The following is a 14,360-nucleotide window of genomic DNA, read 5'->3' on the forward strand; positions in this document are numbered from 1 at the left end:
CATAAATACATTTTGGTTTCAATAATTGCTAATAACATTTATCTCCTTTGGTATGAATTAACTGCCTGAACTCTGACTTTTTTCTTTTCTTTCTTTCTTTTTTTTTTTTGCCAGGCTTCAAATTTTTACTTTGTTTTCAGGGAGTAACATGCAGCTCCACAAAGTAGAGGTCAAGTGAGTTACCTTCAGAAGCTGCTGGGCTGCTTTCTTAGTATACTTTGGATCACTGTCTGTCTCTACTGTGAAGCACTGTAAAGCCAGCTCTGCAGTACTTGGCTAAATCTGAGGGGGATTTAGCTCTGTCCACTTTAGAATGAATCCAGATACTTTTAGTTTCAGTGACGTCATCAGCAAACACTGGTGACCCAGTGCTACTGGAAATCGTGCATGCACATATGTCACACAGCCTCCAGTGTGTTTTACAGGTGATATTTTATGACTGCATCACAAACTATCCCAAGCGTTCCATTACAATATTCTGGTACAGGTTAATCTTGGTTTCATCTGTCCAGTGAATGTTGCTGCAGAACTGCTCTGGCTTTTATTTATTTATTTTGGCTAAGTATAATATAGCCTTTTGTATTCTTGAGGCTGATTAATAGCTTTCACCTTGTGGTGAACAGTCTTTATTTGCCCTTGCCCTTCTCTTTATGGTAGACTTGGAAAACTATAACTACCTCCTGATGAATGTTCTTCTGTTGTTTTTCTTCGTTCGTTTTTTCCTAAACGGTATTTTCTTTTCCTCAGAATTTACCAAACCAGTTTATCTGGCCAATCTCAGTGTTCTCAGTAACACTGTGATCAATTTATTTTGCAACCTAAGAGTGGGCTGTTTTACTTGTACTCAGAGACAAAGAGACCTTTGACTACATATTGTTGCTTCACAGGCTACCCAAAACCTTTATCTGCTTAATTTGTGAAGAAATAACCAAAGAATATTGCACATCTATTCAATTACTTTAAAAGTACTGAAAGGTGAAGCTTGGTATATAAATTCCTCCATGACAGTTAAAGTAGTATTTATGCTTAGAGTTAGGGTTTGAAGATGATGAAAACCGTGTCACTGCCCACAGTTTCCATACCTAACTATATTTCAGTGATACCTTAGAGATGAGTTTCATTGTGCCCCTCAGTTAAATTTAATAAAAGAGATTATGGACTCTGAAAAACACAAATGACTGGCATCTCACTCACTTGCACTAATGTACTGATCTCTCAAATGATCCTGACAATGTTAAATGCATTTACCTTGTTGCCTCCAGTTATAAACAAATCAATTAAGAGCACTCACATTGTGTAACATATGTACTAACTGGGACACAATATGCAAGCATTATACAGATAATTGGAAATTTAAAACAGGAAGGAAATGCATTTGAATGTGTCTGTATAAATCAGATTAAATGATTAAATGTGTTAGGCCGACATCTACATTTCAGAAACATTGCTGATTATGAGCTTGTTATACCAAAATAATAAAAAAGAAAAACAACTAAATTTAGCCATAAAACACTAGCCGAGAGGCTGCTGTTGTACAAGTGTGGAGTTGAAACAAACAAAAATGGTGAAGGCTGAATCCGGAGTAAAAGAAAATCAGGCTTTGATCATGAGCGTGGAAAATCCTGTCCACAGGATTTTATTTTTGCATGCATTTTTCACTTGATAACATTCATGCAGTTAGATGAGGAATTGCTCAAGTAAAGGTATTAGTCATTTTTGGAACAAATAATATGTATTTTTCATTGCAGGAACAGTGTGGCTTCTCCCTGGTGTTATGCTTGTCATGTGTAATTCTATTCTAGTTAAATAGTGTCAAAATCTATAAAGATTAAACAGTAAAATGCTGCTGAGTTGTCTCCCTCAACTAGTCAGACCTCCAGTGCTATTTTAGCACTGTCTGATCCTGACCCGTGTTTGCTGCTGATCCTTCACCAATTACTGCGGTGAGCAGGGCAAATTTGTAACACGACGATGATAAGATTTTTCACCTCTGGCCACCTTACAAAACTATAATCAGGGAAATGTTGAAGTTATAGTATTTACATGTACCATCAACCTCTTGCTTTACTCCCCTTGCTGGAAAAACTATCATTACATTATGTCACATCCATCATCCTCCTCCACTCGAGTTATCTCATTATTAGACTGCTGCAGTAACCTCCTTACTGGTTGCCAAACTAAAACCTTAAAATGACTGCCTATATGCAAAGAAGTGGTGTCTGGTGCAAAGTAGAATACCACCAAATAAAACATGAAGGAACATAAGGCAAAGGTCTTAGGTCATGAAACAACAATAACAGAAGAAGGAGGGGAACAGATAGCAAGGTTATATAAAATGTACCTGTGTGTAGTAATGAAAAGATTTATGTGCGCTGTTTTTCTCACTCAGTGCAGACACAGACTCCTGTTTGGCCTCCATGAGAATCTTCCTAAGGTCTTCATACCGGCTTGCCAGCTGTTTGTTTTCCTTTAGCGCAATTTTAAGTGCTTCCTGAAAGAGCATGAGCAAATACGTTTAGGATCAAATATTAAGTGTTTACAGTAACTATGTAAAATCACCCAAAATTAGCATACAGTATACTGCAGACCAGTATTATAACTACTGTGACATACCTGCACTACATCGTCAACATTTTGCCATCTAAAACATTGATTCAGATTAAGTGTGTCAGTATTGGATACTTGCCCAATACTAGTTTCTTTGCTTGTTTGTTTTCTTAAGTCTGCATACCTTACTCCAGTGGGAGTCAGGAATTATTTTGATGTAACAACTTAACCACAGATTATAGTGAAACTAACCAATAAAACTTTAGCAGTTACATAGTGGGTGATACTTATACTGACTCATAAGGGTGGTATCAACACCGACACCAATATGGTGTTTCACCTCCAACTGTTGACAGTAATTTACAAAAATGCAAAGTATCGGTAGGGCTAGTTCATCAGATTGCTTGTAGGAGAACTGGCAGCATCATTACATATACAAAATAGATACTGAATAATTACACTGATTCTTGTTTAAGAGACTCTCACAGCTCTACAGAAAAAAAGATTATATATAAATATAGTGAAGCAAGATATAATATAGAGCACTTTGAGTGCTGTACAGTAAGCCCCTGCTGACCATTTAGAAGCTGCACCACTGACCTGCTTCGTGTGTGTGTGTGTATAGTACGATAGGCAGTTTGTAATTGTGTTGTTAAATAAGGCGACATAAACAGTGGCCATACAGCGCCGTACGCTTTTCTGGGAAATCAAGCAAATAAATCACAGTGAGGATGCGTCTCTCTGCATGTCCCTTTTTCATTTGAACAATGTTTCCTGAGTACTGGATAAGGGTGTGAATATCTCAACTCTACCTGCAGACATAATGAAGTGTGTCTCTGCAGTAAAACAGAACAGCACTAAAGTGATGAGTTTAACCCAGCAGAAAGAGGGGCTGTAAACATGACAAATGCCTGCTATTGATTTCAGGTTTAATTACTCCATGCAGCACTGACAAAGCCCATCTGATGCTGTTGTGAAGTGTAAATGGAACAAATTACACTTCATTGCCCATAAGAAACTGATAGCGTCGGCAGTTTGCATTGTTTACTTTGTCCTCGACAGACGACAAGCCCTGATCAAATCAAAAAAATAGGTGCCTTCCATGTGTGTGCAGTGTGCTTTGAATAGAGATCACCACAGATTTCTAACCAGTTAACCTATTTCAGCTTGATGTACCCTGCGTGTGCAACAACCACATACTGAAAAACGACCACATATGCTTCCAGCAGCTTTTAGTTATACTAACCTGCATCGGTTTCTGAAGAACAGGGGGGGGATGGGGTCACATATTTTTAAATAAAATCTCATTTATAAAGGTTTCTATCATTCTGCTTCATGCACTGTGATTTCTGAATGCACACGCGCCCCGTGATGTTTTGCCACTGTACACATTATGCATGTTTCATATTGGTCCCAATGATTAGTGACCAATTTCCTTAGAACCTCAGTCTTGTCTCTGATCTTTTTATTTAGTGAGAAGTATTGTTGTTATATCATCTTATTTTGTCAAGTGAAAAAGACTAAACCCTTTTTTGCATGACTAACTTTTATCTGGCTAATGGGAGTTGTGTCTATGAGGAAGACTTCTAATTCTTAAATTGTCTCACGCCAACAACTTCTTTAAAGTTGCTGCACTTGGATGCATGGCGGCTTAAGCTCCATTGCCTTTTCTTGTTTTGAACTAATGCATTCTTGATCACCGTTTAATGAAACTATATACCACATGGCGATTTCACATTAGATAAGCCATGTGAAACCCCCATCAGCAAAGAGGCTCTGGCTGGGGCTGATAATCCTGCAGATGAAAACCTTACAATAAATAGGGGTTTCTCTTACAAAGGAGTGTTCAAATGCTTGCCATTTTGTGCACAGCAGAGTCACATTTTATTTTCAGACATAAATATAGCAAGGTCCAGATTATATGCTTATTTGATGTAGTGAACTGCGGGCTTACATTCAAACTGCTCTTGAAAATGTTGGCCTACAGGTAACAAAAAAAGAACACCGCATCTCACCACGACATGCATCATCAAATTCGTCCAGACAAAAGACTATAACAACAGTGAGTTGTCATTTGCGGAAAAAGCACTTAAACGAGATTGACCGTGGCTTGTAATTTTAATTGCACACAGCTCTTTTCTCTGTATCTTAAGGGAAGTATTGTGACAAGCAATGTGCTGACACTAATCCATAAACAAATAAGCAATGAGATGTTTTCTACAGCTTGTCTCTGATTTCACAGTATTTGACACAAAAGTCATGTATTAACAGAGAGTTATTGAGAAAAACATTTTTCTTTTTTCTTTTTTTTTTTACCTTGGTGTCTTCCATTTGCTTTTTTCTTGCTGTAACATGAGCGGTGTGTGTCTGCATGGATCGCTGTGTTCGTTGTTGGCAGTTATTAATATCAAACTGCAAGGTGCTCATAATGAGAGCAGCTGATTTGTTTCTGAACTCCAGCACATCAAAAACACTCCTGGAAGGAGAAATCAAACACATCAAATCACATAAAGCTAAATAATTGCAATAATTATGTTTTCTTTTTAAAGGTGGCACAATTTTTGAGCATTTGAGTCAAAGTACTAAGGAGGTTGTATATTAGCCTTTTTTTCTTCCTTTCCTCACTCTAAGCTATTACACCTAGCACAACTTACTGAAGTTCTGCTATGACTTCTGGGATGTTTTCAGCTATTTTTTCCATTTTATCTGAAGCATCCCGGTATTCCTCACTTTTATTCATAAGGTCACTGATCCTTCCCACGGTGTCATCATATTTCTGTATAGCAGCGCTGTGTAAATCCTGTAAACAAAGAGGTGCATGAATTTACAAAAGTCTAAACCCTATTTTGTTGAAAGAAAGAGATTGTTTTGATACATAGCCATGACTAGCTTTGGCCTCAATGAGCTTTACAGAGTAAACCTGACTTAGCAACCTGCATCATGCACCTTTGTCCTTCTTACCTGAGCAGCTTTCAGATGATCGCGTTGGAGGTCTTTCTCATTCTTAAGGTTGATTAATGTCTTCCTGTGTTCACATGAAATGCTTTCCAAATTGTCTATCATATTTTTAATTTCCTATTTAAAAAAAAAAAAAAGAATAGTTACAAATGTACCTGCTTAAACTTTTGAAATGTTCCTCAACTATTATAAAGTTATTCTGCTACCTCCATTTTTGTCTCCAGGGCTTTTGTCACTGAGGATGCATCTTCAAATTCTTTCTGAAGTTGCTGATTCGTCAGCATTGATTTCCTTTGCTGTTGTTTAAGTTGCTCATCGAGATCTGCACACTGAGTCTGATGGAATAGAAACATGAAAGCCAGAATGTCATCACACTGACCTCAACAGGTGTAAACAACACCAGGAAATGGGAATGCACAAAGTCGATCAAACTGACTAAACTTTACTTCTGAAACACCTCATAAATATACCTTAAGTTGTTCCAGGGTAGTCCTCTGACCTGTCAGGTCTTTCCTCAGGTTTTCAATCTCTGTCTGTAGAGCACAGAAAGAGCATACAAAGAGGATGTGGTCTCACATTTTACACTGTAACCCATGAGCATTATACATATGTTGCCACTGACCCTGGCCCTCTCTTTCTCTGCGAAGGTTAGCTGCTCTTGTTCTTCGAGCTCAGCCTGAATGACACTGTGCCGGGATACAACTTGGGTCACTTCTTCCTCGGCCCTTTCCCACTTCTCGTCATTGTCACTGATTTTCTGGAGCATCTGTTTCCTCTCCTCACACATCTGCTTCACTGCTTTCTCGCTAACAAAAATCACCCAGTGAAGTAACGTCATACACACACGAGGACTACTGTACACAGTAATGATATTTATGAAAAGGTGATGCATGTTCTGGCTTTTCCATGGTACCTCTCCAAAATTTTTGTCTTGTAGTTTTCCACACTCTGTTCATACTGCATGTTTTCTTTACGGAGAGCTGCAAAAGTTTTGCGTTTTGATTCAAGTTGTTCTTCTATGCGGGATACTTCTGCTTCCCCATTCAGTTTCTGTGGATAACATGGAAAGACGAACTTCATGGACCAGTGTTAACGCAAACTTATTTAATACTCTTGGTTTTAAGTGAAATGTTCTTGATATTTGTTTCAATTGCAGAGAAAAAAAGGAGCACACTACTCATTTTTAATGGCAGAGTACAAAGCGACAAAGATTCTGGAAGAGTTTGTCTGAATGTGTTAAAGGAAACTGCTTTTCCTGCTTTTCTACTGGGAATATATAAGACGTATCACTCTGTAACTGTCATTGCTCATTGACTCTGAAGGATAATTACATTTATGGAAAAACATGCACATAACTTCTATAGGAATGGCTATAAAGGAGCTGGTGGCTTTTTTTTAGGTTTGGTGATATTAGCTTATACTGTAAAAAGGAAAATCTTGCACCTTCCTTACTGGTAGAGCCTCAAAAGCTTGGGGAACTCAGAATTTTAACCGATTTCAAACTTCTTAGACTATAAACTTTGCACTGTCCATTTTCTTCCATTTTCACTGATTTCAGTTTTTAGATTCATTTTTTTATGCTAGGGTTTGGGGACAACGCAGATAATTCTGTGGCTAACACTGCATACAGTCTTACCAAGTGAGCCATTGTGACAAACATAGGTAGCAATAGGGCCTCTTAAATGATGAGGAGATGTGCAGAGTATTCGTGACTTTGTAACATTTTTGTGGTTCTACTTACAGTTTTCGCAATATCTTCTTGCAGGGAAATTAGTTTTTCTTGTAACTTCTTATTCGTATGTATTTCACCCTCAATTTGAACATTTAACTGTGCAATCTATAAAAAAGGTTCAACAAACAACAGGGGGAAAAACATTAATATCATTACTCCTAAGTGCTAATAATTAGTATAAATATGGACTGTGTGACTTACTGTGTCGGTTTCAGTTTTCTCTAGCTCCATCATCTCAGGGATACACTGAGTTATAAGTGCACACTTCTCTTCTGCAAGAGCAATGGTCTTTTCAGCATCCTTTATTTCATCATGTAGACCATCATCCATCATCTTCAACTGATTTAAACTTTCCCTGGAAAAAAAATAAAACACTATTTTGTCTAGGATTATGCCCTCATTCAAAGAAATCAGTTATATATGATTCTATATATGTGTATAAGTATTATATAATTATTTTAGTGTATCAGGACATCAATATTATTTTCCCATGAAAAGAATTTATGTATGTACAAAACAAAGATGAAGATCTTTTAGCCTCAAACCGAAGATATTTTTTAAATATTTATATATTATTTATAGTCATTTAAATATTTAGCTGGAAAGTTCGGTATCATCAGCAAATAGCCCTGGGAGAAAACATTTAGGACCAAACAGAACCCTGGGGTATCCCATAAAGTATTCTCAACTTCTCAGACAGACGCCCATAATAAACATTAAAAAAATAATAATAAAATCATAGAAAGATAATTACATTCTATGAAAAAGGTTAAAACTACAAGAATAAAAGTGACTTTGAAATGAAGACTTTTAATTGAAGATCTATTCTAATGTGTTTCTAGTGTGTTTCAGTGGATACTCACAGTTTTTTTGCCAGAGTATTCTTCAGTGCCAGTAGCTCTTGGTCTGCTGATATCTTCTCTTTTTTAGCAGCCAGCTCCATGTTTTTAAACCTATTCTGGGCTAACAGGAGATCATGCTGTATTTTTGAGCGAACGTCATTAGCCTAAAGAAGAGCGTGAGTCATGGGATTAGTATTTTTCAGAAATATGTTTCATGACGAATTTCACACATTTATATACAATAAAAGAAAACATGAAACTGTTATGAAATCATACTGTGAGTCTTTTACCAACAGGATCCACTGCTAAAAGCCTGACTGCACGCTTAGAAGGGCGTTTACATATTGAAACTTTTTGTCATCCAATCATTTCCTTTCTGCACAAAGTAAAAGCACATCTGCACATAAGCACTAGGCTTTAAGCACAGATTAGGTTGAATTTGGTCGCACTGTTTAATTCAATCATAAACTATAGAAAGTGGCAAGTGGAAAATGTAAATGAACACGATTCACTCTTTGAGGATCATGAATATCACTAACAAATTAAAATTTCATTTTATATAGAAAGTGGATAAATACATCAACAAGCATGCAACCCAGAGCGTTTCCCTATTTGTGAATCACAAATAGAAATACAGAAGAACTCACAGGCTACTGAAAGTGAGCTACAAAAACTAGAATCATGGTGCAACTTTTTAGATTTTACATGAACACCCAGAATATGACAAGTGCTCTTATACTGTAGTAGTCAAAATGAATGAAAAAAACTTTACCCTTCCACACCTGTAAACTACAGTTGCAAACCCAAGTTCCAGTGACTAAACACGATCAATAAAAATCACCCAAAATGCAACTCAGTTGTTATTTTTCATTCTGAAGTGTAACATAAAAGCACATTAATCTTGCTTGGATTTTGTACTTTCACATATTTGTGCTGTGTTAACAACACGTTTGTAGAATTCTTGGGAAATAACTCCACGAATCTTAATCTTCTACCAATATTGCATATTGAAAATGTGCAGATGTTTGTTTGAAATTACAAATAAATCCTATTACAGCCTACCTCCGCTTGTTTAGCGTCAATCTCATTTACGAGGTCTTTCTGGAGGTCGATTTTTTCCTTCACAATTGGAACTTGTTTTTTGGCAAAACTGATGTCCTTGTGTAGGCGCTGATTCAACCCCTCGGTGTGTGACAGTTTCTCTCGGGCTTGGTCAAGTTTCTCTCTTTCCACTTTCAGCTGCCACTTTAATTCAGTGATATCTCTAATGCAAGCCTCGTGTTCTAAAAGTGTAATAGTCAAAAATTAATTAAAAAGCTTACTCAGTGAGTTTAAGAAGAAAAAAAAATCGGCTACATCACAAGAAGCAGCAAGCAGTTCGATGAGGATGTGACACCTCATGGTCACTGACCTTTCTGCACAACATAAGCATGCTCTTTTTGCCTCCACAGTGAAATACTGTCCACTTTGCTCTCCAAAAACCTCTTCCTTTTTTTCTCTTTAAGCAGGGCTTCCTCTGCATGCTGCCGATCAGCCTCCAGCCGCTCAATCAGATACACAACCTCGCTGAGGACATCATTTATTTTCTTCAGTAGTGGAGATAATGGACAACTTTCTATGGGATAGGAAACTTATATTTCAACTACACAAACAATACAACAATAGATTTGTAAAGTCAGATTCCCAAAGCTATCTAATCTACACGTTTACCTCTTGCACAAATTGCAAAGCCTTCAACATACAAATCTGTAGACATCACAGAGTCAGAATCTGAGTCTCTGGATTGAAATCTGACAAAACAAGTTGACCTCATGTCACATTTCATACTTCATTTCATTTCATATTTCATTTCATATTAAAAAATAATGAAATACTTCACCTTAAAGTTTTGCTGTATTTAGCTTGTGATTGATATCTTCCAGACTGCCACAAATTAAAAGGGAAAATGCGTCTTTCAGTTTCTTTTAACACCTATCAGGATATTTGTGTTACAATCTCCCACCTGTTGGACCACTCGATGCCATTATTTTACCTGCTGACACCTGTTTTCCACTGTCATCTTAATCTCTTGGATATGGTAGATAATGCTGTTGACCCATGGTGAAGGACTGTTGAGCAAAGCACAGGTGCGACGTCTACCAGAGCAAACAGCTTGAAGATCTACTTGATCTTGAGACAGATAAAACAGCATACGGTCAGTAAAAGGCCAACCACATCTACAATCCATACACTATATATTAAATATTAAATAGCTACAACACAGTTTATCTCTTTTTCTTTATGAATAGACTCTGTTTATTTGAAGCAAACACTCGCTCAAATGAATGAATTAATTTTGGAAAAGTAATTAATAAAATTTATTTGGCTGTGAAAGCTGTTGTGTGCTTCTTTACTTGCACTTTGATTCTGGTTTTACAGACTGCAAAATACTGGGAGCATCAGTGAGAGAACAGAGAAGTCCTTTCAGTGTCTCAACACAAACCAAAGGGTGCAAATCTTGGTGGTGAAAGGACGCCATCTGGCTGTCACAAAGCGGTGCAGTTTACGAACCTGCACAAGTATTAAAGAAAGTCTTTTGATAAGCTAGTTCAGATGAATAAAGACTAAAGTGATGCTGTTTTTAAAAAATTAGCCTGCACACTGCCTCTTAACATACAGCGTTACTACAAATTCATTCCAAACATACAGTAAATTCACTTGACTACACTATATGTAAAAATGTATCCTGGTGTCTATTACAACAGTACAGTGTAGGCTCGAATGTTTCTGTGACGCTGGGACTTAGTTTTAATCAGTGATTAATTAGCAGTCACAGAAAAAAAAACGAGTTACACTTTCTAGGAAACATTCATTCGTTTTTGGTATACCGTGCATAAGCGCAGCTAAGATTGAGTTGTAAATGTTTATATTCTTATTTATATCTTATTTTCTCCTGGCTGAGTTCAGTGCATCAGCAGAAGGCATTAGAAGACCAAAGAGTCAGTAAGATACCAAACTTTAACATTATCAAGTTAGTCTAGGATTATATGAAGAGACAATAGACAACAAGATGCCCTTAATTCAAAGAACTGTGGCACCAGTTCATCCCATTTTTAAAACAATATAACTGAAATAAAACAGTGACTGTGATGTCTGCTGCTTTGGTTTTCTGCACAGCCTTTTCCCTTTACTTTTCCTTTATATCTCCACAGAAGTCCAAATTCACTTCCAATTCCAGATTGTCCCAGTTTAGTTCACAATTATTTACTTATTTTTAATCTGAAAAACATTTCAAACAAATCTGCTTAAATAAAAGTGAAAGTTTCTTTTCTTTTTTAAGCCTATTGAATACACTATTCTTTCAGAGTCTGTGAGTATTTGTATTAAATAATCTTGATCTCAGTAAAGGCCAACTGTGTGCAACCTGTGTGTTGTATTAAAGGCAGTCATCCTATTTACTGCACTTTGAAGTGAAAAGTATTCATTAGCCTTTTTTGAAAGCACGCTCTCTTTACTTTTAAAACCTAAAGCATTTTCTCAGCACAAAACATTTTTCATGACCACAACAACTGATTTACTGCCCAAGGCTCTTTGACTCTGTAATTATGCAACAATGAGCACATGTTATTCAGTCCAACTTTATTTATATAGCGCCAGTTCATAGCAACGGTTGTGTAAAATGGCTTTAGAGCCAATTAGAGTGATCAGCTGATCCCCTATCAGCAAGCACTTGGTGACAGGGGGGAGTAAGAACTCGCTTTTAACGGGATGAGATTTCAAGGATAACCATTCTCAGGAAGATGCTGTGACCAGTCAGTGAGTAAAAAGTGGAAAGAGAAGAGGGGGGAAAGGGGAGTACAGTGATGCCATGGACAAAAACTCACAGGGTCCCACTTTTGGGGGAGGAGTTAAAATCTCCACTGGTTGGTCTCATCCATTAGTTTGTATCACTTAGGTCAAGTCTGAGCAGACCAAGACATCTTCTGAGCTCTCCTTGATCTGAGAGAACCTGTTAGATCTTTTCTTCTTATCCTTTAATTTTTTTTAATGTTAGTAAAGCTCAAACAGGAAAGTAGGGTTGAGAGCAAGGGGGAGTGGTGCAGGGCAGACTTAAACCCAGGCCCCTGCAGGCTTTTAGCATGTGGGTCACCCAGTCAAACAGGTGAGCTATAGCAGACCTTTTCTTGTTAACCTTCGGGGTACACAAGCACCAATGTAGGCTGAAAGTCATAGCTGGATTGTGGTTCCAGTCCTTTAGATGTGATAAACAGGTGAAGCCCATATGCAACAACAAATGCCCCCAGGGTTTTTCCTATGTATAAAGAGAAAATTGGCTTCAGTCAGGTTGTATGGTGTGGAGAAGACCCAAAAGCATGATGTAAGACCCAGTGAAAAGGCAAACCTTCAATAGTAATCAAAAATAATGATAATGATAATAATAACAATGAGGAGTGAGAGGAAAAACAATAGAACACAGAGAGCGAATAAACATATTACAAAAACAAGGGTCTAATCAAAACAAGAACCAAAATCTCAATAAATACTAAACAAGAATCCAAAGCACAACAAAGCCAAACCCTGACAGTATTAGCCGTCCACCAGAGGAAATATTTTTTTAATTGGGGTTTAATTTAGTCAAGCATAAAATACATTTTTGTTATTAAAAGCCAAAAACAGCAAGAAAATCCAAAGACGTCTATTAAGTAAGGTAACACGGACACTGACCAACCTTACCTATGCTTCACAGGAGAAAGTGTATATGCCCTCGAGGGGTTTGCAAACTCGTCTCAACAACAAAAAGACTGAGACAGTGACATCTGCAACCTTTTCCACGTGACTGAGACCATTTATCTTATCATGATGCTTCCAGAACAGCTTCTGAGTGAAGTAGCTCAGACTAAGTAAAGAGACTGGGGGGGAAAAGGGAAAAACTAAAAAGAAGACCATCTGCTGCTGAACAGCTGAGATGAATAATACACTCTGAAGTTGGGTAGGAAGGTGCTAAGGCAATATGTCAGTGGTGGGCTGAATTAGCTCTAAATCATACTGGCAGGGTGTATTATAGCCACAGTGGAGGCCCATGTGAGCCTCACTTGCAGTGCCATTTTTGCCAATGATGTTAGATAGTGACATTTCTTCAACATCATTAAATATCATTACATTTACTCAGCATTTAAATAGCTCTGAGTGGTGCAGATGCTTAAGCACTGCTTGGAAGACTGCCTAACACATAACAAGCCTCTACATTTAAACAAGGTGTTAGCCTAAAAAAACACATCCACAACGTTATTAATTTAGACTGCTTGTTGTAACAGAGAATGTGTAGAGTTAAAGTGGATTTATTTGCAGGTGCATCGCTTCTCTTCTCACCTTGTTGACTTGGTCGTCCTTCCCTGGATGGGAATCTGAGGGGTTCCACGTCCGGCATTGCTGCAACTTCCCCAAAATGTATTAAAAAGAACACATCGCTGACTCTAAAGCAACTTTTCAGCGCACTGTAAAAGCGGGAGAGACATCAGTTAACCTTCATTGTCTAATCTAAACCTGGATCTTTAGCTCCAAAAAACAAAAAAATATAATTGGTAGCTAAATATTTCTGTTATAATAGATTTAATTCCTGTCGTTGAACTTTGGGTCAAAGTTGCGCTAACTGCAAGTTGATACCTTCACTCATCTCCGGATGCCGCTCTTTTAGCTAACGTTAAGTTAACGTTTAATTAACTGAGCTAATGACAAATTAATGAGCTAGGGGAGGTCGTTGTCATGGCACAAAGTGAAAGCGGAAAAATGAATGGCTATCAACTTACTTGTATTAATACGCTTCTGGCTGGCAGCCATCAGAGAACTGTCTTAAACTGTGATACTGCTCTTCTGAATTAAACACCTCGCAGCTGACCAGCAACAAATACAACTTGACCCTTCTTTAAAGTTTTCTTCGAATGAATCAACTAAAGTTGCTGTCAATCTTCTTCGAAGGTTGCTTAGCAACAAGGGGGCCTGTACGCTCGGGAAGGGCGAGTTACATTCAAGAGCAGCAGCTGTTTAGCTGCATGTGAAATTAGGTACTTTTTTATTTTTTTAAAACACATTATTTTTCTCAAAGGTGGGATTAATTTAAAATTCAAATTGTATTTTTTTATGTTTTTAGGCGGTTATAGACACAGCAACCCTACTTCAGTAACCTATTTTCCAAGAATCCCACCGAAAGCGATACTTTTAAACACCACTCAGCAGCCATCTTGGAACGCACTTTGGAGAGTTATTTTGAAATTTCATATAAAATATGTGACCATTAAAACATA

The 14,360-nt window shown here is 37.4% G+C and overlaps 1 protein-coding gene across 1 annotated transcript in view; it reads right to left on the reverse strand.

Annotated features, from left to right (window-relative positions):
- LOC102303892 (coiled-coil domain-containing protein 178) overlaps window positions 1-14,042 on the reverse strand; it is a 19,049-nt gene extending 5,007 nt beyond the window's left edge. The window contains exons 1-18 of the mRNA XM_005912630.2: window positions 13,866-14,042; window positions 13,429-13,553; window positions 10,112-10,248; window positions 9,959-10,002; window positions 9,790-9,869; window positions 9,491-9,694; window positions 9,142-9,362; window positions 8,101-8,243; window positions 7,439-7,592; window positions 7,247-7,342; window positions 6,419-6,555; window positions 6,128-6,311; window positions 5,976-6,038; window positions 5,712-5,840; window positions 5,509-5,622; window positions 5,202-5,347; window positions 4,864-5,023; window positions 2,342-2,491 (exon numbers count right to left, since the gene is read on the reverse strand). Coding sequence (XP_005912692.1) covers window positions 2,342-2,491; window positions 4,864-5,023; window positions 5,202-5,347; window positions 5,509-5,622; window positions 5,712-5,840; window positions 5,976-6,038; window positions 6,128-6,311; window positions 6,419-6,555; window positions 7,247-7,342; window positions 7,439-7,592; window positions 8,101-8,243; window positions 9,142-9,362; window positions 9,491-9,694; window positions 9,790-9,869; window positions 9,959-10,002; window positions 10,112-10,248; window positions 13,429-13,486 — 2,220 coding nt within the window. The 5' untranslated portion in view covers window positions 13,487-13,553; window positions 13,866-14,042. The remainder of the gene's footprint in view (window positions 1-2,341; window positions 2,492-4,863; window positions 5,024-5,201; window positions 5,348-5,508; window positions 5,623-5,711; window positions 5,841-5,975; window positions 6,039-6,127; window positions 6,312-6,418; window positions 6,556-7,246; window positions 7,343-7,438; window positions 7,593-8,100; window positions 8,244-9,141; window positions 9,363-9,490; window positions 9,695-9,789; window positions 9,870-9,958; window positions 10,003-10,111; window positions 10,249-13,428; window positions 13,554-13,865) is intronic.
- Between the last annotated feature and the right edge of the window lie 318 nt (window positions 14,043-14,360).

The sequence above is a fragment of the Haplochromis burtoni genome, unplaced genomic scaffold (assembly GCF_018398535.1).
Source record: "Haplochromis burtoni strain Fernald_Lab_line unplaced genomic scaffold, NCSU_Asbu1 Contig_3, whole genome shotgun sequence".
NCBI classification, from domain to species: domain Eukaryota; kingdom Metazoa; phylum Chordata; class Actinopteri; order Cichliformes; family Cichlidae; genus Haplochromis; species Haplochromis burtoni.